A 27,629-nucleotide genomic window follows, 5' to 3' on the forward strand; every position below is an offset into this window, starting at 1 on the left:
ACAATAACTGGCATTATACATTACAGTGGGCGTTTACCATGCTCTGCTACTTAAAATATAAAGGTTTGGATTGGTAAATTATAAATAAACATTTTGATCAATGTTAAGTCTCTTTTCTTTGGCTGATGAAACATAAGGGGCTCTGTGCTATTCCTACCAGCTAAGTAAAATTCAGGTTTTAAAAGCACAGCTAGTTTGTTAGTTTGAATTCACCATCATGCTTGCATCAAGTGTGGTGTTCTAGTAGCTTTTATAAGTACCTCCTGATAAAGTGTCAAATTGGCATGGCTGCTTGTCTGTATGACTTGCTCTCTTTGTTCTAGTATGATGTGTGGAATGACAAAGACCCCCTGGTCCACATAACTGACTAAATGTGAATAGTCAAGAGCCACGTGCATCCATACATGCATGCATACACACACATTCCATAGACATGTATATACCAAAACAATATCTTTTATTTGTAGTCCATCACCACAGCCCTGGTAGGCTATTCTGCACCAAAGCCAATGGAGAAACACATGACAAGCTTATACAATAGAGAAAAGAGAGGAAGTCAACTGGATGGTAAGCAGTACGTGTTTACATTTCAGCGTGTCTCACTCTGGACACCACACCTGCCTTACAAAATTTTACCAGATCTACCTAGCTCTAGTTCTATAATACCTGGCAAACCTGCTGTGGCATTCAGCCTGTCCCATTCTGATGACCATTGGGGTTATTGCTGTGGGAATGATAATTACCCAGAGTCAACAAGAGTCAAAACAAAACAGGAACACAAACGGAACAAGAAGAACACACAGCACATCTGGGTATTAGCAGTATTATTCACGCTGACGAAAGTTGATTCCTGAAAGTTTTGGAGCACCAAATCAAATGTCATTGACAACTTGAAATGGACAGGGGACTATCATTGTGCTGCAAAGCTGCCAGGATCCTCACACACACACACACACACACACACACACACACACACACACACACAATGTGTTGCTCTCAATGGTAAAAATAGAGAAAAAAAAGACGCTTTCTGCAGACGGTCCATGTTTGTGCTTTTTTAATAATACTATTATCTTAATGAGGTCATAGTTTGGTTTGTTATACACTGGAGTTACAAAGTAAATTAAAATAGACTAAAGTTCGTATAGCCCACCAATGGTAAACAGTACAGTATTTTTAGGGGGCATTCCTCCCCCCAATGAAAGTTGGGTAAGAGGAGTTGAGAGGTCACTGATAGAATGCCTATACATACAGACACATACTTACATACATACCACACAAACATACAGTCTGTCAAGCGCACACACGCGCACACACACACACACACACACACACACACACACACGTATATACTGTACAGAAACAGTCAAAACAATAGAGCGAGAGACAAGATGGAGTTCCACTAAAGTCTTCACAAAGCACAATTTCTTATTCCTTTCTCTTGTACCACTTTCATGACAAATTTGTTTTTTTTTGTTGTTGAAAAAAGTAGACATATACTGTAGCATCTCCACGCTGACTTTGAATTAGGTTGATTCCTCTTTGATGATGAAAGTCATCTTTATAGTCAAATACTCAAAAAACACAAGAACAGTTTTGTGAAATTGATGCACAACAATCCCATACATTCTGAAGTTCATGAGTCAAAATTAAAATGTTCTTGTGGCAAAAGTACTCCAATCTGGGCCTGTCTGAGTCTCCATTGGAAAAATTCCCACATGACATTACCAGGTGACGGGTTAGCTCCATTCTGTTCATTTCTGGGTACATCCTTTCTTGTATTATACGTCCTTTGCTTGAGCGCAGCAGAGTTTTCTGAACATTTTCCACACACCATCACCTTTACTCCATCCTTGTGTATTGTCCAAGAACATTCTACATACAAGGTTTCTGTTGGATTAGAACATTCCAGGGCCTGGACTGAACCCCATGTCCATGTCGCGTGGCCTCATCTGACCCCCCATCATCATTGTCTGCTGTGGTGGGCCACCCATGCCCTGCAGTGACATCATCATATTAGGTGAGCCACCAGGGCCTGGGTGAGCCATTTGTCTCCCCTGCATCATCCCTCCCGGACCCCCAGGAGACATCATCCGGTGCTGGGGGCCCATCATGCCTTGGCCCATGAATCCTGGTGGCCGCATAGAGTTGTGGCCAGGGTTGCCCATTGGCATGTCTTGGGGGCAAATTCCCCCACCAGGCCCTCCTGGCATCCCCCCCATCCCATGCATGGACATTCCCATCCTCGGTGGTCCATCGCCCATCATGCCCTGCATGGGGAAGCCAGAGGGGTGTGGTGGTTTTCCTCCAGGGTTGTCTCCCCCACCTCGGGGGAAATAAGACAGAGTCTGGCTGGGCTTTTCTGATGGGATTATCCTGGACAAGTCAAACTCAGGAATGCCAGATGCTCCTGGTCGCATCACCTCATGAAGATCTGCATCACTGAATCCACCTTGCATGTTGTTAAACTCTGGCCCTCCTGGGGTATTGGGCTTGCACATACCCCCATCACCCCCTCCTCCATGAGGCATGTTCCCCATCCGTCCTCCCATAGGTGTGCCTTCTCCCTGGAAGCCCATGGGATGGCCAGGAAAACCTTGGGGCCCAGGACCGTTGTGCGGGGAGAAAGGGCCCTGCTGGGAAGGGGACTGGGTGAGGGGGTACGGCTGGCTTCGGTGAGGATAACCCATGCGTCCCTGGGGCATCATTTGGGGGTTTCCCATACCAGGGTCTTGGGGATTTGGTGCTATCATCATGCCATGAGGCATCATGCCTGGGCCCATGTTAGGGGTATTGGGAGAAGGCATCTGTGGGGGCATACCATGGGAGAGGGGCTGGGATCCCATTGGATTCATACCCAGAGGGCTGAGGGCCGACATGGATCCAGCGTTTCCGGGTCCCATCATACGTGGATTGCCTTGGTGATTCATTGCCATGCCTGTAGATGCAAGCCAAAAAGAAGTGATTATGTATTCAGTACATGCACTCAGAAAGCAGATCTAATGTATGTTAATATAAATATGACCCGAGGCGGATGTAACTGAAATAAACTAAATTACAAACAAAAGAAATATTAGATATCTTACCATTGTTCACTGACGGCAGGTTAGGGGAGCGAGCCGGCGGTGAGTCGTCATCAGAGCTGGCAACGGTCTTTATGGCATCATGGTAGAGTGGGGTGGAGCTGGGCATTGCAAACTTGGACATGCGTGACATCATGATGGAGAGAGGGTTCTGGGATAGAGTTGGCTCAGGGGGTATGTTGTACGGACTGCCAGACGGGACGTTGCCTGGGAGGGACATGGAGCCAGATGGAGCCCCTGATGAAGGAGGGGCTGAGGGAGGGCCGTTACCACCTAGAGGACGGCATGATGAAAAAGAGAGATGACTTTTCCTTTTCTGGCTGATTGTTTTTATCTGTGATATGTAGCAATAGTGCGTTACTTAAGACTCAGGGAGATCTAAATTCTGTGGCCACAAGAGGGAGCCACTGGACCACAAGCCACCCAACCCCACCCCTCATACAGATGTGTTAACTTGAATAAGTGAAAGATGCACTTGATAAATAACTTCCACATGTATATTATTTACATTTATTTTTGTTTCAATTTCAAAGGACTAAAATGGACAGATATGTGTTATTAATAATCACTGAGATCAGTGACTGAAAAGCAATACAAATCAAATTCAACACCAAACCATTTACAAAAGACATCTGATTATAACTGAATGCAATTAAAGATAGAATAAAGATGCACTGGACAAAAGACGTAGGATTAACCCATTTGTGCTCAAAGACTATATTCAGCAGGATAAGGAAAATGCTGACTGGTCTCAAGTCTTAAAATCCAGTAGGGACAATTTTTGGGCAGGTTTTATTGGAACAGTACCAATAGGATTTTTTTAGATCACATAAAAAAAATAATCACACTTTAATTAATAGTCAAAGTCTGTTTTTAAAAGATTTGGAAAAATGCTAAGGTTTTTATTAAAAGGTCTTTCATTTATTCGTTTATGTTTTGTATTCAAGTATGAGTTCATAGATACCAAATACTTGATTGTGCTTTGTGTAATTTCTGATATACAGTAAAGACATTTTCTTACCATACTACTACCCAAACGGTTTGAAATTTCTAGTCTTCTGATTTGTGTTTTGAGTGAGAAAACTTCCAAAAGGAAATTCCTAATTTCAGTTGAGGGCACAAATAGGTTAAATATTGAAAGCATAAGAAGGGACAGATGTGCTGCCGAACATAGAAAATGGAAGAAAGAGGCCGTTATACCTTGCTCCATGCTCCCCATCATGTTTGGCGAGGTGATGCTGAGGGGAGGCTTGCCACCCTGAGGTGGTACTCCAGGACTCTGCATGGGTGGTTTTGGTGAGGATGCCCATCCTGGAGAGGGGTTAGGAAGCGAAGGAGACCTCATATGAACAGGAGAGGCACCAGCTGATCCCATCATGGAGTGGGGGGATTTCATTGGTGCTGAGGCTGTAGGAGGTGGAGGGGCACTGGGACCTGTGGGACCAGTAAGCATGCCAGCCAGCTGGGACGGTGTCTGAGGGGATTTAAGGTTTCCAGAGGGAGAGCCCATCATGGGGGACTGCACTTGCCTCAGAGGAGGGGACTTAAGTGGGTTGATACTGGGAGAGTTCCCCCCTCCTGCTTGGACATTTAGGTCTGCTGGCTTGCGGCCCCTCTGACCTTGTGAAGGGCCACCAGCAGGGGGGAGGTGGTTAATACGGCCATTACCTCCTGTTGGTGTAGATCTGTGCTCTGGACCAAAGGCTTGGTCTACATGTGGACCCCTCATTCCTCCAGGCCCCCCTGGGAAGGGTCGCCCAGGCCCCATAGGAAAGTCTCCTGGCTGTGTCTGCTCAGGGAAGGGTGGACCCTGCATAGGCCGGCCTTGTGGACCCATGCTCTCCATTGGAGGTCCTCCACCTCCTCTCATTCTCATGATCTCATCAGGACTCATATTCATGGAGGGATCTCGTAGCTTGGCAGGGTGCATATGAGGTCCTGGGCCAGGGCCAGGGCCCATGCCAAACTCCGGTCCCATTTCCCTTCCCCCCATTCCTTGGAGCCTAGAGGATGGACTCATAGGACCATCACCAGGCATTCTGGGAAACATGCCCATGCCATTACCAGGTTCCATTCCAACTCTTTGGTGTCCCATCATCCTTTGCATGTCCATCATCATACCTGGAGGGATGCCCTTCTCTCCACCCATACCTTGGTGGAACATTGCTTCTTGGACTGACTGAGGATTTGGGAAACGTTCACCACGACCCCCTGGACCAGCAAACATTCCCCCAGGTCCTCCGGGGAAGCCTCGTGCATCTCCCATCCGGGGAGGCATGTCGTCAGGCCAGCCCATTCCAGGCCTTGGATGTCCCTCCATCTCAGGATTTATCATGCCAGAAAAGCCAGGCATCCTCTGCATATGTGGGGGCATACCCCTGGGGCCAGGGCCCATGCGTTCCTGGTAGTGCTCTGGTGGACCACCTGGTCCTCCCCACATCTCTCCTGGGCCCATCTGGTAGGGAGGCGGGGGGCCTCGCATCATGCCACGTGGACCATGGGGGTGCATCATCATGTCTGGAGGAAGTGGCCGGTGTTGCATTTCTTGCTTCTTCCTTTTCTCTTCATAAAACTCCTGCTGTAGCTTCAGCCAAGCCACCTGTTCTGGCGTCATCTGATCTCCATCTCCACAGCCCCCTGGACCCCCCATGTGTGCACCCATTTCATCTTGTGGAAATGGGGGCATATCCCTGGGACCATGGGGTGGGCCATGGGGTGGGCCAAAGGGTGGACCTTGTGGACGAGGTTCTGGCCCACCTGGTGGTCCGAGGCTCTGAGACTGTGCCATCATAGCTTGTAGGGGGCCTTGCTCCGACCTACGGGGTGCACCATCAGGACCTCCATCATGGGGTCCACCATGGGACGGTGGGGGCCCAGCTGGTGGGGCATCACGGTCATCAGGGAAAAGCATGCGCTGAATATCTCGCAATGTCTGCAGGGAGCGCTGGCGATGCTCCAACTGTTCTTGGGACAGACCCTCTGTGTTGGCTTCCATGTTCAACAGCTCCTGGGCCAGCTGCTGCTGTTGTTGCTGCTGCTGGGGTGTCAGACCCGCTACACCAGAGCCTCCACCCTGCCCTCCTTCACCTGCTGTTGGAGGGTTGAGGCCTGCCTCAGGTTGGGGGACGGGGGCCTGGTCAACTGGCGCTGTTGTGTTACTGGGGCTACTGCTGGGAGGATTTTTGGATTCCATGCCTGCAGAAGATGACCCTTCCTGGGGAAGAACACCAGATTGGCTCCCTTGGTTTGGCTGGGGTGGGGGCGGCTCTGCCATGCCAGGTAAGGACGATTTGGATCCAGGCTGGTGGCTCTGATCTTGGCCATGGGACGGGGGTTGCTGGGGAGGCTTGGCGTCATTTCGGAGGGCGCTTGCTGCATTGTTCTTTAACAGAGAGTGACAGAAATTGGATTAACTTATGACACTCTTGTGCAAGATGTTGGTGTACGAAAGCATATATGTGTGCATTATAAAGAACCTGTGTGTACCAAGAGGAGGTGAGCTTTGTCCTTGCTGTTGGAGATGTTTTTCATGTGGAAGGCAATGATGTTTTCTGTATGACCAGTAAGAACTGCATCAGCTGCCCTGAGGACAAGAAGGCAGACAGTCAGATATCAGTCATCAGACACATTACTTTTTTCTGTCTGTCTGTCTGTGTGTTTGTCCCTCCATCTATCATTCCATTTGGAAGACGGTGAGCCAGATGAATGAGTACTAGATGGGACCATGAAGGTAAAATCAAGGACAACAGACTAAGCGAACTACTGCGCACGCACATACACACACCACTGAATCCATTTTTTAATCTAAGTGTATGCTCCCATTGAGAAACACACATGCTTGTGCAGATACACAAAATGGATTTAGGCTATAACTGGGAACATTGGGGGTAGAAAAGAAGGGGTGGGAAGAAAGTATCTTAGTGCCATACACACACACACACAAACAAACAACAACCACTGATGACAGGGGCACAGATATACTTCAGGCAATTGACATTGTTAGTAATTCCATTTAATTTTTAACTGCAATTCCACAAAGGGTTTCACCGTGGGTGTATGTTTTTCTTATGTAAAAAAAGGGTTTAAGTACTGAGATGATGATTTAATTACCCGGTCTAAACACATTAATATTCCAAATTTGTATAGATAAACTTTAACTGTAAAAACTAATAACTACAGTGCAAACACTAGACATACATGCACAGTATGGGCATTGGGCACTAAAGCAATTCAGGTTTTGAATGGCAAATAATGGCTGAGCTACAATTGAAGGAAAGATACTACCGCGACAGATACAAATGGTAACTCTCAGCTTCCTTACTTGTTGGCCATCTCCGTGGTGAAGACATAAACGAGTTTTGTGCCTGGTTTCTGGCCACTAGCAGTTTCTGTTGTGGAACCCTGGCCTCCCAGTGTATTGTGGGAGGGTGTGGAGGAGCGACTGAGTCCGGCATTGGAGGTAGAATGTGTGACGGAGTCCTGGGGCTTCACGTCACTTGAGTTACAGTCTAGAAGGAGACAATAGGAAAGACCATGCCTTTATGACCAGCACAGGCCTATGGGTAATGTAGTTCTACTAAGGAGCTGTCATAAGTCAAGCTGATCAGCGGAGGGACTGCTATGCATGCTTGGATGCACACATTAACACACTTACTGAAGAATCCTTTGTCATCTTCGTCACTTTCTCCTCCAGAGCACCAGTCAGCTCCACTGTATGGCTGCCTCCTCTCTGCTACACACATCCTCTTTACCCTGCTGCTGTCTACACACACACACACACACACAACACACACAAGTGGGCTTTGGTTTATCTGTGCAAGTGACAACAATTTCAATTCAATTTTATTTATAGTATCAATTCTTAACAAGAGTTATCTCGAGACACTTTACAGATAGAGGAGGTCTAGACCACACTCCCAAATTTATAAGGACCCAACAGTTCTAGTAGTTCCCTCCAGAGCAAGCAACAGTGGCAAAAAAAACTGCCCTTTAGGCAGAAACCGGATGACAAGGTACTACAAAGTATATTTTTTCAAGATGTCCAACTGTTGCTTTCTCTAGACGAAGAGAAAATAACTATATGCACAGGACTTTTAATAAAGTAGTGCAGTGGTACAGGATAAAAGGAACACAACAAACGAACTACAAGCTATAATTAGGACGAATGTGTGCCATTTCCCCCTTAATCAGTGCTTAATAAATCTGATAAACCATCTCTCCAGGAAATGAAACGTGTAGTATTGCCAGATGCAGAGCAACAACACAACTGATGCACTGCAGACATGACACTGTTTAAGCGCAGTGGGTTTTCTATCCAACAGTTCAAAGCAGATGTAACCACAGATGTAGTTTTGGTAACAAAGTATGAAAGCCCAGCTACTAACAACTCCTAAAAACATAATCAAGAAAATGATTAACCTTGCCCACCTACCTTAGTTCAACTATTTAATTAATTGTTGAAAATAAAAAAGATTTAAAATAATTTTTAGTTTCTGAGATTTAAATTGACTGACTGTAGGGATGGGAATCACCAGACCCCTCACAATTTAATATTGTCACAATACTTGTGTCACATTACGATATTATTGTAAATTTAAACATATTGCAATATATTTCAATTTATTACTTTTTTCCCCCAACTTCAATTGTTCCCAATTTCATATGATGTCGCCAAAATGAAAGTCTGTCAACATCGGTTTTGTCTAAAAAGATAAATTTCTCTATTTTTCCATCTCACGTCACTTTTATTGTCAAGCAGACAAACTGACCACCACATGAATAATCAAATGCTTGGCGTATCGATACACTTTTTTCCCCCACCCCTAACTGACTGTAGCACTTCACAAGAACTATTTCTACATTTCGGATCCCAGCTTCCTGCTGGACATTAGATGGTTGGATGATAACGAGTACTGGCTGCTGTGGTTCTTACCTTTTTCCTCACTAGTGGGTGTGCCAATGTCGGGCTGTTCAAACGACTCAACTGAGGTGCTTCTCTCCCTTTTGACTTTAACCTTGGAGCTTGGGCCAGAGGTGAGGCCCTGGCCATTCTTCAGCCCCATGCCCCCTGCCACATTCTGAGTCCCTTTGGAGCCTAAGGTCTTGGGGTCGCAGGGGGAGGGCTGTGATTGGCTTCCAGTGCTCCCTGGTTTACCCTGATTGGGCATTTTAGAGTCCATCTGGGTTGCAGTAGAGGGGGACGTGACGGGAGGTGAGCGTACCATGGCCTCCGTCTTAGGTTTAGGGCTGACAGACAGAGGAGAGAGGAAAAGATCATCGGCATAATTAATAGAGAGAAATAGTGAAATGTGATTGTTCTTTTTGCCCTCTTTTTTTCCTTTGCAACTGTTAAACATAATGTAATTATGGGTTCTGGTATGCTTGTCTATGAACTCAATATTAGGTTATTGGTATTAGGAATTCCTTGTGCAGAGTTAAACCCGAAGGAACAGATCATACACAGGCCATCTCCAAACAACTGCTGCTCACTAGTTATGAGAGCAGCTCAGGCAAGCAGGACAATTGGCAGAGAACTCCTTACCACACCCTAATCTCCTTCTCGCTCTCTCACACAGACACACACAGACACACACAGACACACAAAGTAGTATGAAACAAATGCCAACATGTCCAAAAAGCAAAGCCACAGCCTTGCATGTACATTCACACAGTAGAGAGAAAAAAAAATGAAAAGCCCAAATTTTGGCAGTCCAGATAGCTGTTTCCACAAGCTCCAGAACCATGAGTCAGCAGGGAAAACTTGTACTCCCTGACCTTAGAACAGCTCTGGATCATGCATCAAGACCTTTCAGGTGAAAGAATAAAGTGGAAGACCTGATCTCAGAACTGCATTAAACCCAACATACACTTGCTCTCTAAACAACACAGGTAAGACCAAAGTGACATGTTCAGTTTTGTGTCCATCAAGACTCAGTTTAACTTGCAATTGTACGTGGCTGAACGGCCCAATTCATAAACACACACACACAGAGAAATACACACACGCACGCACGCACACTCGCACACACTTTGGTCTATTTCAAACAGAGGGTTGAGTGTTTGTGTTTATTCTCTCTTCATAACTGTTAAAAAACACTGACAGCTAATGTTTATTCATTTTTGATAATGTGAGATGATTTTTGTAATTTATTTGAAACAGGTTTATGTACTTTCTCAGTAAAGCCTGTTTATATGTTAATGATGCGAGTATATCATTCACCAGTTGTTAGTACCCTAACAATACCTAGGATAAAAACTGGATTTTGATTGGTGCAGCTGAAATTTTACTTCTACTTGCTCTGCATTTGTGCTGCTTTTCATAGAAAACGTCAGGATTAAATGAATCATTTTAATCAACATTTAGATCAGCATTTGGCTGATCAGGCTGTCAAAACAATCGTCAGGATCTCACACGATTATAAACACACAAACCAGTGCTTGCTTATTATCACCATCACAGCGCTACACCCGCAGGTGGTCAGTGTGAGTCCACTCACCTCTGCGTGTTGGTGGACGGGGAGTTCTTTAGCCTATTGGAGTGCATTGATGGGGCTCCCAGGACTACAGAACAGGGGGAAGTGATGAGCTGGTGAGGATTGCCGGTGTGTGTGAGCGCCGCTTTTGTGCGCACGTTCCTGGATCCAGGAACAGGATTCCCGATATTTGAGAGGTTTCCCCGACCGTCCTTGGCCTCCTCTCGCTCTTTCTTCCCTCGCACCTTCTTACTGAAATGTGTCGCTGCTGTACCTGCCGCCGCTGGCCTCTCCTCTTGGACCTCCAACATTCTCTCTATGTCCTATGTCTGTATGATGGTGTGTGCGCACGTGTGTGTGTGTGTGTGTGTGTGTGTGTGTGTGTGTGTGTGTGTGTGTGTGTGTGTGTGTGTGTGTGTAAGGAAATGTGTAAAAACAGTGACAATAGTTCAGGAGTCTTTTCTTGTTCAGTGTGTATTTATGAAACTCCCAGAAGGGGGCTTTCAACGGCCCTTGGGCACACTGTTGAGAGAGAAGAGAGAGGAAAAAGAACGGTTAACAAAACTGGGAAAGAGGTCTGAACTGTAAGTGACACTCCTCCCAAAATCTGAATAGTATCAATATACTTTTGTCGGCTTGAAAGGTGGTTGTTTAAAGATGTTCATTTCTATCCTTTACAGTGGCTTTGGTCAGCTTTAAATTTATGTCAGCAGGAATGGAATCGCATTTTCAAAGAATTAAATCAAGGAATTCTTACTAAAAAACATTTTTTATTTTGTTAATTTAAAAAGATTACTATTGGCTCATATCATCAGTTTTAACCTTAATAAATATCAATAATGGTATTGGCCTAAAAATCAGTCAGGTCAGTCTTTGATACTACTAGTACAGTGCCCGTTGAAAATGTGTTGATTGCTTGGCCTGTGGTATTGCTGCTTGTAGAATTCATCAAAACCAAATTGTACCCCAAAATGACTTACAGAAGTACTCCAAACCACTTAATATGCAACTCCAATGTATAGCCTACCACTGACTTACTGTATAGCCTACTTCTCCATCAGAGGAAGACACTGTGCTACTATATTACCTGACAGAGAACATTGCAGATTAAGAATTTAGTCACAAAATATCACAATGACAATGTGAAATCAGACATTAGCATCATTGACTCATGGCAGTGTGCTACCCACCCGGCCCGTTATGAGTGCTAATCAGCACATATCTGCGTTAATCATCAACCAAAAACAGAGCAAGTAGCTTATAGAGACAATCTCATATTTAGAGCCAAACTGTTTGTCTGTTAGTGGTGTGTGTGTGTGTGTGTGGTGTGTGTGTGTGTGTGTGTGTGTGTGTGTGTGTGTGTGTGTGTGCGCAGAGAGAGAGAAACATTGTAGCGTTGTGTTTTCGGTAACGATACTGCATGAGATCACCAGAGTTTAATGACGTTGTCTAGTCTTATCTCTCATACAATGTCCATGTAAGCAAACCGCTGTTGCTCCAGAAAGCAAAGAAAAGTTTGGTTGTTAACATTATGTCCAGTAATCGAGTAACGCCCCCACCCCCACCCGATGCTGTACAGAGTGTCAACATTTTCGAAAAATTGCTGCAGTCAACCTTGAGGAAAGACTGTTCAATACATTAAAGTAGTCTGTGTGTTGAAGCTTGTTCCCCCGTCAAGAACTTTATTAGGATTGTAGTAATCTATTGGCTGTAATAAATTTAGGGTTTTTGTGAGGGAGATATAAATTACAGGCATAACGTTGCAGGTACCCTTGTAATAGGCATATGATTCCCTATATTTAAATGGAAGTATTAACGTGGTGGTTAAATCGTGGTTAAAGTGGTGAAAGTTAGAGGCAAATTTACACAATAGTTTTGATGTTCCTGAATGCTATCTGCTTGTGCTCCAGAAAAATGAAGAAAAGTTACTTTGGTATATCCAGCAATCATGTAACGTTGGATGTAACGTTTCAAGCAGAAAAAAAAAATACTGGAGTCACAGCCGGTAGCAGGCACCCCCTCCCGCTGCAGTAAAGCGTTTTGTGGGCGGCGTCTGCCTGTGACATGCAGGTTACCTTCCCCCGAAAGACAGACACGCGCACATTCTGTTTGTGTGTGTTGAGCATGAGAATTGCATGAGAATCCTGTTTAAGAGAGCGGCCTAGTCATACAGATTACATTGTCATCCTGAAAATATTTGGGAGCTCTTCCAAAAACACCCAACATTGTAACTGGCTCCAGAGTTCCCCTGGTGAGAAGGAGGTGGAGTGTTGAGGGGTGGGGGGTGTCACTGGGAAGCAGACAAATACGCAGACTCCTGCTACAGCAGCAACACTAGTCTCTCGCTGGTTGACGGGAGAAGTGATTTACAACTATCAGGGCCCACATATTACTACTGCACACGAGCAGAGGCTGGGTTCTCCACAGGGACAGAGAGGGGGAAGCACAGAAGAGCCTTGTGTATCCAAATTACACTGATTAGACGAACCTCCAAATATTAAAAAAACACTGACACAGGAGTGGAGGCTCTTCAGAGAAGCAATGGGATGATTGATTGCTGAAATTGGGATTTGACTCCATATTTATTTGACTCTATACATATTTATTTAGAATAGAACTGCTTGAAATACCTCTATTCTGGTGAAATTACATGTTTCTGTTTTGCAACACACTGCGGTGTGCACATACAATCCTAAATGAGTAATTCTGCAGCAGTAATGTGCAGCACACAGAAATCAACAGAAATTTCACGAAAGGGCTTTTGGCTTAAACTATTACCTGGTATAAACGTTCACAGTTTAAATGTTGTGTCTAAATAAGTTCACACCATCAGCAGAACAGACATTTTCTACTAGAGTCAAATCAGTACTTGTTGCTAGAGTTGGGGTTTTGTTAGAGCAGACTTTTGAAAAAAAGTGAAGAAAGACTGTGTGAGGGAGGACAAGAAAGTGGTAAAAACAGAGATGCAGTTTGATTTTGCTGTTGACTGTAATTTGCTCATTAAAGTGATACACTGACTTGCGTAAATCACAGTGGAAAAGACCTGCCACACAGTAGCTGTGAACCACAACACTGTCAATAACATTTAGGAATTTATGCTTTATGCTTAAATCCCCTCTATTATAACATCAGTAAGGTGTAGGGGAAAAGGCATGTCATTTAATTAATAAACAAGAAACTGGGTTCAGATTGCTAAAGGGGATCTCATTTTACTATATCAAAGAACCGGCATCCTACCTCATTCAACCTTACCAAGAACATATGCCCTCCAGGGGTGTTATCTAAACCTAAACCCCAATCGTACACAAATGTGTGTGATATGAGTATGTACACGCATACAGACGCAAACTGCAAGACCTGTCAATCACCTGTTCCCTCCAATCGCACGCTAACGAGGCACTAATTGGGGAGCTTGCTGACATGCCTGTCATAAGGAACGCAATGCCACATACACATCAGGAGGGCACACTGCAGCCCACCGCACACACAACAAAACACCATAGAGGTAATCACAGAGATTTCTCTTTCTCCATCTCCAGTAAATATGCTGAACTGTCTATCACAGCACACACTGGGAGCTGCAGTGCATGAATGTTAATGGGAAAACAGTCTAATGAGGCTCTAAAATTGAGCTTCTTGCCTCTGATATAAATATGAGGTTCCACATGAAAAGAGGGCAGAAAATAATTCAATTAGATTTGGGTTTTCCAATGCGGGTGGCACTAAAAGGGAGCATTTAATTTCATGCTTATGTAACAGTCATCGTACGCTGGCTGAGCGCAGACCTTCCTTGCTACGTCACCCAAATTCCTCTGATGGGAGATGGGAGGTGCTATACCTGTTACACACTGGTAAATTAAAGTTTTGAGAATACAGTGAGGAACCTTGACCTTGCTACTAACCCACAGGCTTGCATTTTTAAAGCAACAATACTACAAAAGACATTCTTTTAAAGAGATTGTGGTGTGTGCGCACACACACACACACACACACACACACACACACACACACACACACACACACACACCACACACACACACACCACACACACACACACACACACACACACACACACACCAACACACACACACACACACACACACACACAACCACACACACACACACACACACACCACACACACACACACACACACACACACACACCGTCAACCCTCATCTCAGCCCTGCTGTTGGCTGTAAAAGGGAATTGCAAATCCCATTTTGCAGTTCAGTCACAATGGAGTATTGCTCTCTCTTTCTTGCTCTCTACCTCCCCTATGCTCTGTACGTCTGCTCGACCTCCATCTCAAGAATTTCTTTAGCCCATTATTTGTTTAGGCCAATATTAGACACATTATTTCCACATCTCCTCACAGTTTTCAGCAAGATTATACAAACACGCAGAGCCAACAGCAAGGAGCTGCACCTCTCTTTACACAAGGGCACAACTTACATGCACCCAACATTCATCAAATCTAATTACCATATATGAAGTCTCAAGTCAAAATGTTGTGACAAGACCACAATAAAAAGAGGATTTATAAGTCTGATGCTCAATTGATCAAGTTGTGCCTCAAATTCCTTTCTGAAAATGCATTTAATATTTCTAGTTTCTTTGTTGAAAAGCAGCCACAGGTAGTAATTATGAGATATTGACACATTCAAATTTTGCACTTTTCCCCAAATTCTCCTAAGGTATTGTTTTAATGCCATCATCAAGGTCTTGAGAGCAAGTGTAATGAGACAGAAGACAGTCAAGTCTTCCGAGGTACTACGGTGTGCGTTTACTTCCCAAAAGTGTCCTGCATTTTTATCTAATAAGAGGCTACGCACTGAAACGTCATTAATTAAATAAGTACAATTGATCGCCGGTGTGCCGGATATTTGAGGTTCTTTCACACAGGTTCTTTTCATCCAACGCATCGGTCTATGACATATTCTGACATGCAAAAACTTTGTAGCAATTCTTGATAAACCTTTAGAGAGTAGAGACATAAAGTCAGTGAAGTGACTCATGAAGTTAGCAAACATTAGCGACTGGTTGTACCCGAACAAAGACAAACAAAAAAACCTGACAAACCCAGAGTGTACTGAATTAAGGACATGTGTTTTTTATTTTATGAATTAAACTTTATTTGTACAAAAAATAAATGTGCTACTATTTATTTTTTGTTGCATTAAATTTGAAACAATGCTGAAACTTTACTTTTTGTAGCAATTTCATCATTATTTTTTGCTAAACATATGACTAATATGAGGATAATATCAATCCCATATTTATTCGGCTGTCTGAAATCAAGTCAAAAGCCCAGTTCTTCCTTGTACATAACCGGTTTCCTTACTAAAACTAGTTCCCACACATACCTCTCTGACTACTAGTGAAGCAGTAACTAACTGCATTAACTCTACTTAAAGAAACTACAACAAAGCAAGACTGCTGATTTCCAAGTAGAGCTGGGCGATATGGAGAAAATCAAATATGATGATATTTTTTACCAAAAACCTGAATATCGATATTGTGGCGATATTGTAGGGCTGACAATTATTGCTTTCACAAAATATGCACACAATGAGATTTTGAATAAATAATCATCAGTTATGTTGATATAATAACTATGTGGATAAATGCAATTGATAGAACAGCTAGAACAGTTTGTGTGTTACATCACTCTACTGTAATGCAGCCTTTAAAACCAGCAAAAGACAACACTTGAGTCATATCAGGATATTACGATATCCAAAACTGAAGATGATATCTAGCCACATATATCAATATAATATCGATATATTGCCCAGCCATACTTCGAAGCAAAGATCTGTTGGACATCTCACAGTACCCTGGCTGAGAAAACACCTGCATGCTCACCTGTTGAGGTGGCTCCCTGAGAGCATGCCACACCCTGCAGATCGCACTCATGACTCATGCTTGGTACATACAGAATGTTAGGAATGCAAAGTGTCACTAAATATAGAGCTGTGACGCCTCATATGTAACATTAGACATAATGCATCTACCATGACAAGAACAGGGGCTCTCACCAACATGACTGAGCTCCAAGCTACACAAATATGTAAAATGAACATTTCCGCATTCTCCTTTTAACACTAACTGCTCCCAAAGTACAATAGCTACCATACATATCTCCATCTGTCTCTACAGCCAGGTTTTCTCTTTTGCTTACCTGAGTGTGTTTTTAGTCCACCCCCCCCCCACTCACTCACACTGTTACTCCCAGCACCAGCTGCCACTCCCCTGGTCTGTCTGTCCCGCATTTGTGAATCAACTCTCGCTCCACCATCCTCGGTTCATCCTTTCCTCTGGTCTGCAGACGATGCCCCTCCATCCCCAGGGAGGCGACATGTGTGTAATGTCACATTTTGTCATGTCATATCGTGGTGACAGACGCCTCGCCGTGTCCATCATAATGATGGAAGTGGCAATGAAAGCAGGAGGATTGGAAAGGGGTGTGATACAGATTCACCCGTAAGAGGACAGGGGGGTTACTACACAAGTCTGTGTGTGTGCCTGAGACACACATGCACACAGCTGACTCACTAGTGACACATCTGCTGGCGTAGCCTGGGCACAGGGCCATGTGTGGCGGCCAGCTCCAGCAGCAGGACTGGCAATCAGCACTCCGGCCTGCTCTGATCTCCGTCTCACACACACAGCCTGCACTTCCATCTCTGTCCATCTGCCCTGTGTCTCTGGATCTCTGGCTAAGTGGGTGTATCTTGCTTGCACACATCTCCCTTTCACATATCTACTCAATACATGACAAAGACACTAGCTAACAGGGGCGGGCCAGAATCAAATACTTAAAGTACCATTTCTGCTGCCAAAAATAAAAGGTAAAGACTACAAGGTTAACATCGCATTTACCTTAAGTATTAAACATAAAAGCTGAACAGTAAAGTGTATATTGCAACTTTTGGACTTTGCAAAAAGCCTAACATAATATACACTTTAATACAGCATTTAATACAAGAAGGTTGGTTGGTCAATTTAAGGCAATTGACTGGAAATTTCTTCTTCTTTAATTATCTCCTTTGGTAGTAGTGACAATGCCAAAGCCAAAATGAATAACCATGAGCAGACCTGACCTGTGAAGACAAACAGGCCAATGCAGTGTGTGCAATCTTGAGGCAGCATGATTTCTTCTTTATCAGACACATAAAATCATGCTCTTTTGCGTAACATTAGAACTTTGTACCCACAAACTGGTTACCCTTCAGTGGCCTGCAAATGTTAGCATAGCAAGCCATGGCTACGGTAGCTACAGATTGAAAGACAAGGACTCTGACTCACTGTCTAACTGTGATGCACTAGAGTTTTCGTACTGTAAATGATCAGTAGTAAGCAGAGGTCTCACAGGTCTAATAAGTGAGAACAGACCCTGGACCCAAGTTGAGCTAGGTTAAGATTATGCTAAGTCATACTCGGTACTAGAGATGGTCCGATACCATTTTTTGCTTCTCAATTCCAACCAATACCGGAGTACTGATTGATACCAGTGTGTTATGTATTGTATTATGTTTCAACAATTGTATACTACTATCCCTGTATGGATGTGATATGATGTTATTTTTTTTCAGTCTGGCTCGGGTTAAAGTCTTTGTGAAACATGAACAAACACAGACAATGAACGCTGTAGAACTTACTTTTATCATCCAGTTTGACAGTCAGAACGGAAAAAGAACATAAACAAACTACTTTAACGTAGATTTTATTTAGGGCTTTATTAGGTGGTATCGGATTGGTGCATAAACTCCAGTACTTCCCGATACCGTTACCAGTGTTTCAGGAAGTATCGGAGACATCGGAACATCTCTACTAGGTACAGGTCTTTGCTCTATGAATCAATAGACACAAACAGATCATCCTAGCCAATTTCCAATCAGCTCTGATTATGTGGTGTTTCAAACTGCAGAAGAAAATGTTTCTTGAGGCAGGAAAAAAAATACTACTATAGCTAGACTACAGCTGTTTTTCTTTTTAGGATGTGTAGAAGCAATACTGGAAATGGGGGCAGAGACAGGGAAATGACATGCCACAAAGCTAGAATCGAACCCAGGACATTGCGGTAATGTGGCATGTGCACTCAGCTACCAAGGCACTCCACTACAGCTGCTCGTTGATTGGTGGCCCAGCATGCTACACCACCAATCAACTGTCTGTGGTCTCTTTTTTGGCTCGTTTGGGTCAACCGCATTTAGGATACGTTCCTAAACGGCCTCAGGTCTAGGTCAGACCAAGTCTGAATCTGTTCATATCCCTTCCAGATTGAGTCACGTTTTTTTCTTAATTTATGCACATAGGGTCGAGGAAGGCTTTCCTCAGGATCAAAATTTTGAACACATGTAGATCTCTAGTAGAAGGACACTTCCTTTCTGTGATTTGTTAATAAAATGTAAAGCAAAACAGAAACTCCATTTGCCTAAGAGAAACTCTGCATACCCCTTATTTCCACCCATCCCTTGACCATGCTCTCTGGTCCGTGACTCCCTCCCTCAATCCTGACAGTCGCTCCCACACTCGGGCCACATTCCTTCCTTGTTCATGCTGGGAGGACGTCTCCCTGTGGCTAAAAGCACTGTGGGAAACCCCAACGGCCAGGCCCTTCAGAGGCCGAGCAGATCATTGAGGAAAAGTGCAAAGGAGGCTTGAGTTACTCGCTTGCTGGTCAAAAGGCTCTTCTTGCAAGCCACTTGCAATTATGTAAGTGTCACTTATATCTTAATGCTGAACCTCACAACACAGAAACATCAAATACCCACATTAGAAACAGCAGTCAATCCAACCCACACTTTGCAAATCTTCCATTTATAGTCCTAAGAACATTAAGCAGGAAAGGAATGAAATTTCAAGATGTGCAGCCCAAATCCTTGTTCTCCATAGATTATTTTTTTTACATTACCAATCACTATACCAGAAGCAAAATGACTTCTCAACCTGTCAGACCATGTGACACAGTTGAGGCATCTTCACTGACCTGGCATGGCATCAAACCAGCATAGACATAGACATTACTTAAAGAAGAACACTCACAAACAGAGAGCGTCTACAATACATGTGCCGTCTCCTCGCCTATCCTACAACAAAATTAGCACTCTGGAGAGAATATGAGCCAGATTGTGTCCCTGAATTACCTCAGTTTGCACTTGTGTGTCATTCCCATGGAATTTTAAAAACACACTGGCTAAGACCTCTTCAATTAGATATACAGGCACATTGTATGCGGCAGTAGTAGCTGTCCTAATAATGTCTGAGATGCTCCACAAGTTTATGGCATCCGCCATTCCCATGAGTCTGAGCTCGCATGCCTCTGAAACTATAAATGCTCGGCAACAAGACATGTCTACCCAGCTATTTCCCACATATTAATACCGGTATGTTGAAAGCATACAGTATAATGCCCATGTAACCCAGGTAAGATGGCTTGAAATGCAGTCTGCCCATTAATCCTAATATTAGAGAAATATTAAACTTCTGTTACTCTTAACACCTTATCTTTCAGGAAAGAGATGATTATGTAGTTACACTCTACTTGTCACACATCTTGTAGGTTTGTATAGCTCTAGTTGCTGCTCTCAAAACATCAATGGTGACTTGAATAGGAGGGGGAATGGGAGAATTAGGACTCTAGAATCAACATTTTTGCCCGGTATGTTTGAGTCATAAGATTGTTTTTTCATTAAATACAAGATGGTTAAAACTGAGAGGGAAGGTGACTACATTCACTTCCTTTGTTTATGAGCATAGACAGATGGCTCAAATTACCAGACAGTGAGCAAAAAAAACAAACATGGAGGATAAAGATGAAATTTGAGAAGTTCAAATCCAAGGTATGGCACTATTTTGGAAGTGATGAGTTTGAAAAATAAATATGTGATAATACTCCAGCTGTTGGTATGAAACCAAATATACTTTGGCAGTAAAACAACCAACATGCAGGCAGATCCAGCATGACGTCATCCAGAACTGAACTGGAGAAGCAGAAAAGGATGGAAATCTGTTGATTTGCCTGCCCAAACTCATCCCAGTAACTGTAACACACCGCCTTCAATTATCTGCTCCACACAATCCAATATTAGAAAAGCAACCAGATAACACCAAAACTCCTATCACACCACATCATTACAGAGTTGTAGCACTCAATTAATCATAACAGGTTAGCATTAGTACCTTAAGAGTCCACGTCAGATTTTAATCAGGGGTCCCTGCTGATTGCCACCTGTAGCGATGGACTTATTTCACAAAATAATTTGCTACATGTAATTTGTTGCTTGTTCACGTCATATTGATTGCTGTAATTGATAGCAGCTGAGTTGGGGAAAAACATCATCTTCGTACAGTTTTATAGTTCTCTTAGCAAAAAAGAACTACACAGGTGTCAACAACCTGGTGGCAAAATGGCTGCAAAGCTAGAATCATTGATGGTTACTAAACAAAATCCAATATTAACCTTTAACTATTTTCCTGCAAAGAAATGATGTTCATAGATTCACTATGGACAGCAGGGTTGATGTTTTACAAGCTTTTATAGAAAATGAAATCAGACTGACCAGAGGTTGTCAAAAATCTTTTAGGGCTTTGGGATATTGTTAATGGCAATGTACCACAGACATTGCAGCTCCCACCTCTCAAATTTACTGATGTTTGCGTTTTGCATCGTTACACTTTGGGTTCTGGTTTTGTCGACCAAACAAATTATCCTAGCTAGCTACCAAACATGACATGTATCATATCTTGGTCATTTTAAATTCTATCAGCAAAAAGGTTAAGATTATAGTTCAACATTGCACTACAATGCGCTATGCCAAATTTGTTAAGTATCTGCCATTAGGGAGGGGACTTATAATCAACATTTGTGTTTTGGCCAATAACTCAATAAATGAAGAAGATTGGCCATTAGTTGGCGCTTTTTTCAAAGTAGAGCAGTTTGGGATTTTTTACTCAATCAATTAAAAGGTGCTCTAAGCAATGTTGGGTGATCTCAGTTCTTGTTGATGTTTGAAGTATTGTCAAACATTGTGAAAGCCAGCTCGCCCTTCCCTGCGCGATGAGGCTTGGACCCCGGTCATAACCGCTTGCAGTTCTAGTAATAAATTATCTTTATAACATCAGTGTGTCATGAATGGCTAAAAATTTGGTAATATAGGTCATTTGATCTATTTTAAGCATGTTTATACTAGTTTTGGTTTTGAATAACAGGCATTCTGTGCTCCTAAAACAACATGGCCTTATTTATTGAACGCTATGATTTTTTATGTTATTTTAAAACCACTATAACATCCTTCCATCCATTATCTATGCCTGTGTATGCTTTTTATTTTTTAATAGAAATTTCACCGTATCAACACCCACTTTATCTTGTTGTAATTTTTATTGTTACTATCTTGCTTCTGCAATTTGTAGCTGGCTCTTTCACAGGTACAACTATTATTTTTAAGGATATACCAATTCCACTTTTTCTGATTCCTAAACACAGGGTATTGGCTGAGACAGAATAGAGTCTAATACTAGTTCACTTTTGTCTTTCTCAACAACAAAATCTGTGTAACCCACTGAGTGGAACTGATTTTAATTTAGTGTGTTTAGAAAATCTATAAACTGTGTGGTCACAATGTTATACTGGCAGTGATATAAATTGTATTTAATGTGGATTGGTCACATCTGGCCAATACAGGATTAATTTGATAAAGTAGCAATAGGTACCAATACCAAGTCCGATCAGATTACTACTTATTGCGACTGACAAGGAAGAAATGACAACTGATTATGACTACTGGTGGAAAAATTGACAATATTTGCAGCAATTAATAGACAGAAATCAAATCATCTGCCTTTAATTTCACAGCTCATACAATGTCCTTGAGCAGTATATTGAATGTAGTACCTCTGAACCCTCTTGTACAAATTGAGGAAGGAAAATGTGTCTTCCGTAAAAAAAAAATAATAATAATAAAAAAGGGAAAAAATACTCTGTTTTTAGTGTTTTATTCTAACATTTAACATTTTCTACAGGCAATGTCAAAGTACTGTACATAATTGAACATGACAATTTTATGTACAGTAGTTCTGTAATGTTGAGCTGTTTCAATTTCCTTGGCATGACAGCATTAAGTCAACATCACTTTCAGAAAACACCTAAAGACATCTTTTTAGACAAGCATTTAATTAGCCATATGGTTTTGAATTTTGTGTTTTGAATTTGTTTTACTGTAAAGCACTTTGTGACCCCTTGTCTGTGAACAGTGCTATATAAATAAAGTTAACTTACTCTAAAATTGTTGAATGTGAACTCGCAAAACTACGATGGTTAAATACCAATTATGCTAGAATTGTTCCTGCTCCCTGGGGGACAATACATAATTACTGTGTTATGGAGGCCTTACTATTATAGTAGTCATTTGGCATTCTATAATTGTGAATGGACGTCTAACTCAGTTAACTAACAACACCAGTTAAATGGTAGTTTATATCCAACGTTCCACTTCCAGGATTCTTTCGTTGCCGCCAGGAATTTTGACAGATCACACTTTTTTAGGCCAGATAGCCGTTACATTCTGCTTTTTTTATATTGGAATAATAAACTATACTTCTACTATGAGGACTATGGTTAACTGCTCCTCAGATCTCTGCAGGGTAAATCCAGACAGCTACCTAGACTACCTGTCCAATCAGAGTTTTCTTCTGCACGACTAAAACAACCTTTGAATGTACACGTTCCACCAAAACAAGTTCCTTCCCAAGGCTATTTTGCAGCGACAACGTGGCTCCGTGCGGCGCATAGCGCCGTCCAAGACGATTGTAAGAAAAATAAATGCCAATAAACCAGAGCACATTTGTCTCTCATTCCAGAATGATGTGTGGACTAGCCAGACCCCAGACGCGAGACTAGATAAATGGGAAGTTGGGCCTTTTTTTTGCTAAATGCAAATACTTACTTTTATTTTACAAACAAAAAAGATCATAATGAGGTAACAGGGTGAAAACAATTCAAGCAATAGAAAATATGGACACACTAGGGTCCAATCTACCATATGAACAGGGACGGGAGCCTCCTGCCACCCACTACATGCAATGAGACAACCCGCCTCTCCAACACATCCCTCCATGTCATACACAACACAAGCTTGGCGAGTTTTAATTAGAAAACCCATGAAGCAAACAAATGCATAGAAACATGAGAGGCCAATACACAGAGGAGAAAAATAAATCCTATGCCGCTCTACAATAATATTCATTTCCGTACGTCCTTCACCTCACTGTGGTTTTTGGTTAACACGGATTAGATAGCAGATAAATAAACAGTGTGGACAGTGTTCTCAGGAAGAGCGCCCTGACCGTGTTGTGTCCTCAGCACGAGCAGATCAGAGAATAAGACCAAACATTGCACTGATAGTCCAAAGCAGAGAGGTCCTTTTCTTCAATCCATTACTCTGAGCATCAAAAGTGGTTGTACAGTGTTAACCACTCTACAACTCAAGGCCTCTCTCATCAGACTGCAGCTATCAATGTAGGCACATCCATAGATAAATGTCAAAGAGATAGTGACCAATGTTAGGAAGAGCCAGTGTCTGGCTTGTTATTGTTGCATCAGAGCAGTGTTAAGCCATTAGGTTACGGCACCAGTCTTTGAATGCAATAAAGAAGTGCTTGCTGCCAGGTGTGATGTTGTAGGAAAAGTAGGGCTTATGTTTTAAAACAGAAATACCGTTATTGTTAGGTAAATATTTTAAATGCTCCAGAGTAAACCAGATCCAATCACTACTTTATTCACTCATTCAGACACCAATTAATCCTAATTTCACTGCATCAACAATAAGAAGACTGATAATTATGCAATTTTTTTATGCATGTGACACACAGCATTGTGGAAATGTTGGCAGATAGTATTGCTTGGTTTTGTTCCATTGTGGGCACTATATAGTGCATAAATGTCACACTCGCAAGTAACATGGCTCACAGTAAAATATACTGCAATATGTATTAAATAGGGAATGGATTCAGCAAATATATTGTGTTCTTGCTGTGATTTATGGTACTTGCATCTTGGCATTTCTAATTTCTAGAACTAAAGAAGAGAAAAATCAGATGAAAAACCGCATTTAGTCAGTCTTTCATAGGTGTACACTTTTGAAAACAGGGGTGATGTGTAAGTATGAAAGAAACTCTGTGATGATGTATGAGGAAAAAAAAAGAGAGCAAGAGTTGAGCTGGGTTACCTCAGAAGCCCCCCTGCCCTTTCAGCAGGGCCTCATGTGGAGAACCAGGCCGTAGGTCCCCTGGGCACTGATGTCTGCTCTCCACTCGACTCCTCCCAGCAGTCAGCCACGGAGGCTGTGCAGGAACCTGGCACGCTCACGACACCTCACAGCCACAAGTCATTCACACCTGGAACGGAGGGAGACAGACAACTTTGCTCAATGGGTAAAACACAAGCAAAGGGCAAGGAAAAGCACTCAGTACCTCGTGTTAACAAGACCAACATGTAGCAAACACAAAACCAGCGCAAAGCTCAGGTCATTAGGGGCAACAGTGACAGTGTATACACACCTTTTTAACCCAGACACTCATTTATACTTCAGTTATCGACCAGTGTACACATAAGGGACTACAAAACAGCCTACGATACTCTGCCAAGAACTTAATTGTTTCTTTGCATTCAAGAGGATATCCTCACACCTCAATAATGCAAAGAAAATAGGGTAGAAGAAGTGCAGTCATAGAAAATAAAAATAAAAATATAAAAACACCCTGAATAATATGCAACAGATGCACGTCTGTGGCAGACAGCAGTGTTGCCTAGCAATGGAAGAGACCAGAGTCCTGTAAGAGGATGGTCTAGTTAAATCTCAGCCCTTAGACAAGAGACTGAACAGCTACCTGCTAACTCAAGAGGTGGCTCTGGAAAACAGCATCAGCTAAAGGATCAGTAGAAGCCAAACTGCAACAAAGCACAAACGCCACTGAGATTTTCTCTTTGCAATTATGATGGAGAAGCCACAGCATTCAGGCAACACGAAGCTGGATACACATTTGCGATACATTTATTTTTTTAATTCTTTAAAAAAAATGTTTAATAAAAAAAATGAAACTCACGAAAGCTAACGCATTAAGACTTAATTAGGGGAGTCAATTCCCAAAATCCCCGGGTATCAGATGTCTTAGGCTACTAAACATTTTTACACTATACGACCTGTGGATTTTTTTCACTCACATCACAAGTCAAGTAAAAAAAAAAAAAAAAAAAAAAAAAAGGTTTGTAAAACTAAAACACTGAACCCATTCTTTGCCGTGTTTACCTCTCTTGGTCTTGCCAAGGTAACAGAGCACAATGCCACACAAGTTACTCACACACGGGCCCACTCGAGGAAGTTGTCCTAAAAATACACAGGCATCTACAAACCTGAAACACTGCAAATAAACGTAAAGCACAACTACAGAGACTAGACTTCTCCCCCCCCCCCCCCCTGAAATCTCAGCGCTTCACTGGACAACTCTTGGCGGACAAAGTAATTCCACGGCGCTTGAAACTCCAGGAACTTTTTTTTTCTTTTTCCTAAAAGAAGTTGTTCCTGTTTCGCCAGAGAACTGGGGGGAAGGGAGGACTTCAGCACTTGCATTCATGGAGCGTCGGCCAGCGCAAACAAAGTCTTCCCCGAAGAGGGAGGCACTGGACGGCGGCTGAGAGCGAGAACAACGACGTCGGCCACAAGCACACAAAAAACACACACAGAATGAGGTTCATCTTGGACCTTTGTCTCCTAATAAAGCAATCCAGCCACTGCTTAGGCAAACGTTCATTTTTCAAGTTCTGCTAGCTCCGTTAACAATGTAACAATTAAATCGTTCGGCAGATGATAGGACTGGCCGAGACAATCAGCAGCCGAGGCCTATAATCTCGCTACGCGTTTATAAATCACATTAAACACATTTCTAATAAAGGAATTACAATACCAGCGGTGTGGTACTCCCGAAGAATGCAGAACATGCATGCTGCATTGTATCCTTTTTTCATTTTCACGAAGCACGGGCGGTCCTCCAGTATAATGGGGTAAAAACCAATATTTCTCCGCGGGTTTCACACCATGCTGAAAACATCGTGAATAATCCGTTTTTGGTGCGCTGGAAGAATCGGCGTTTACGGTTGAAATGGTGCTCACTGTCTGCCAGGCCAGACACGAGGTGGGTTAGCTAGCCAGCCTTCGGGGACGGAGGCAGAGAAGAACGGATACCGGAGTGAGATGTCCCCGGGAGGAGGACCCGCGTGTGCCCGTTGCCAGGAGGCGAGCTCTGGTACCGACACTTTCCACCTGGATTTGAAAGAAGGAACACTTACCTGGAATGTTATCTTAATCTCCGGTTTCCCCGAGCTACGGATTCATATCGTACACTAATCAAATCACAACATTATCACGGTAACATTATAAAATAGAAATATGCCTCCCCCCTTTCGCCCGAGCTTTCCAGTGGTCCTACTCCATTACATCCCAGTCAAGATTTCCTGTCGTCTCTCCCCCTCCGTTCCAGCGCGATGGTTCAGCCCAAATTCTAAGTAGCAATTCTAGGTCAGGTCTGTGTGCCAGTGAGACTGTTACTGTCGGACAGCAGCGATACGCTGACGTCCACTAGATGTAACACGGTACACACTATAGGATATATGACATACAAGTCTACAAATACACTTACCAAACTGTGGTTTAGAAAATTGTAATTGTATTTTATATATATTATGTATATCCCTGTCTTTGTGGATACATTGAACTTCTCCGCATATAATGAACTTGGAAGTAGCATCCAACTTGAGGAAGTTCTCACAGGATAATGTTTTTTTTTGTAAAATAAAATTTTAAAAAAATCCTGCACGTTGGTGTTGAGAGCTGAAAGCCAATTAACTGACTGTTGACTTACATAAAAACTAATCTGTAGCCATTCTCATAATCGATTAATCGTTTGAAATCATATTTTAAACATCTTAAGTTCCAGCTTTTCATGTGACTTTGCTGCTTTTCATTGTCTTATCATGTGATTGTGAATAGGCTACCTTAAGATGTTTTGGACCAT

General features: G+C 42.8%; 1 protein-coding gene across 5 annotated transcripts; it reads right to left on the bottom strand.

The window, feature by feature from the left end:
- Positions 1-1,449: 1,449 nt before the first annotated feature.
- Positions 1,450-27,095, bottom strand: bcl9 (BCL9 transcription coactivator). 5 transcript variants are annotated; one of them, XM_032529297.1, is made up of 11 exons: positions 26,905-27,095; positions 24,788-24,956; positions 10,580-11,077; positions 9,016-9,329; positions 7,738-7,845; positions 7,405-7,591; positions 6,570-6,666; positions 5,476-6,465; positions 4,284-5,046; positions 3,087-3,356; positions 1,450-2,938 (listed from the first exon to the last, which is right to left on the bottom strand). In XM_032529297.1, exons 3-11 carry the CDS (start codon positions 10,864-10,866, stop codon positions 1,899-1,901), a joined length of 4,056 nt encoding a protein of 1,351 aa, XP_032385188.1. In that variant the 5' UTR covers positions 10,867-11,077; positions 24,788-24,956; positions 26,905-27,095; the 3' UTR covers positions 1,450-1,898. The 5 variants fall into 5 exon arrangements, with proteins under 5 accessions (XP_032385188.1, XP_032385184.1, XP_032385185.1 ...); XM_032529293.1 differs by having other exon boundaries at positions 4,284-6,465; XM_032529294.1 differs by lacking the exon at positions 26,905-27,095 and adding an exon at positions 26,523-26,864 and having other exon boundaries at positions 4,284-6,465.
- Positions 27,096-27,629: the final 534 nt, after the last annotated feature.

This window comes from Etheostoma spectabile, chromosome 11, assembly GCF_008692095.1.
Source record: "Etheostoma spectabile isolate EspeVRDwgs_2016 chromosome 11, UIUC_Espe_1.0, whole genome shotgun sequence".
Taxonomy (NCBI): Eukaryota; Metazoa; Chordata; class Actinopteri; order Perciformes; family Percidae; genus Etheostoma; species Etheostoma spectabile.

Excerpts from the sequence above, each read along its gene's own strand:
- bcl9 (XM_032529293.1), bottom strand. The coding sequence starts at position 10,866 with ATGTTGGAGGTCCAAGAGGAGAGGCCAGCGGCGGCAGGTACAGCAGCG. Across the intron at positions 7,592-7,737 it reads AGATGACAAAGGATTCTTCA|ACTGTAACTCAAGTGACGTG; the intron begins GTAAGTGTGTTA and ends GTCTCCTTCTAG. Across the intron at positions 2,939-3,086 it reads CCTGCCGTCAGTGAACAATG|GCATGGCAATGAATCACCAA; the intron begins GTAAGATATCTA and ends TTGCATCTACAG.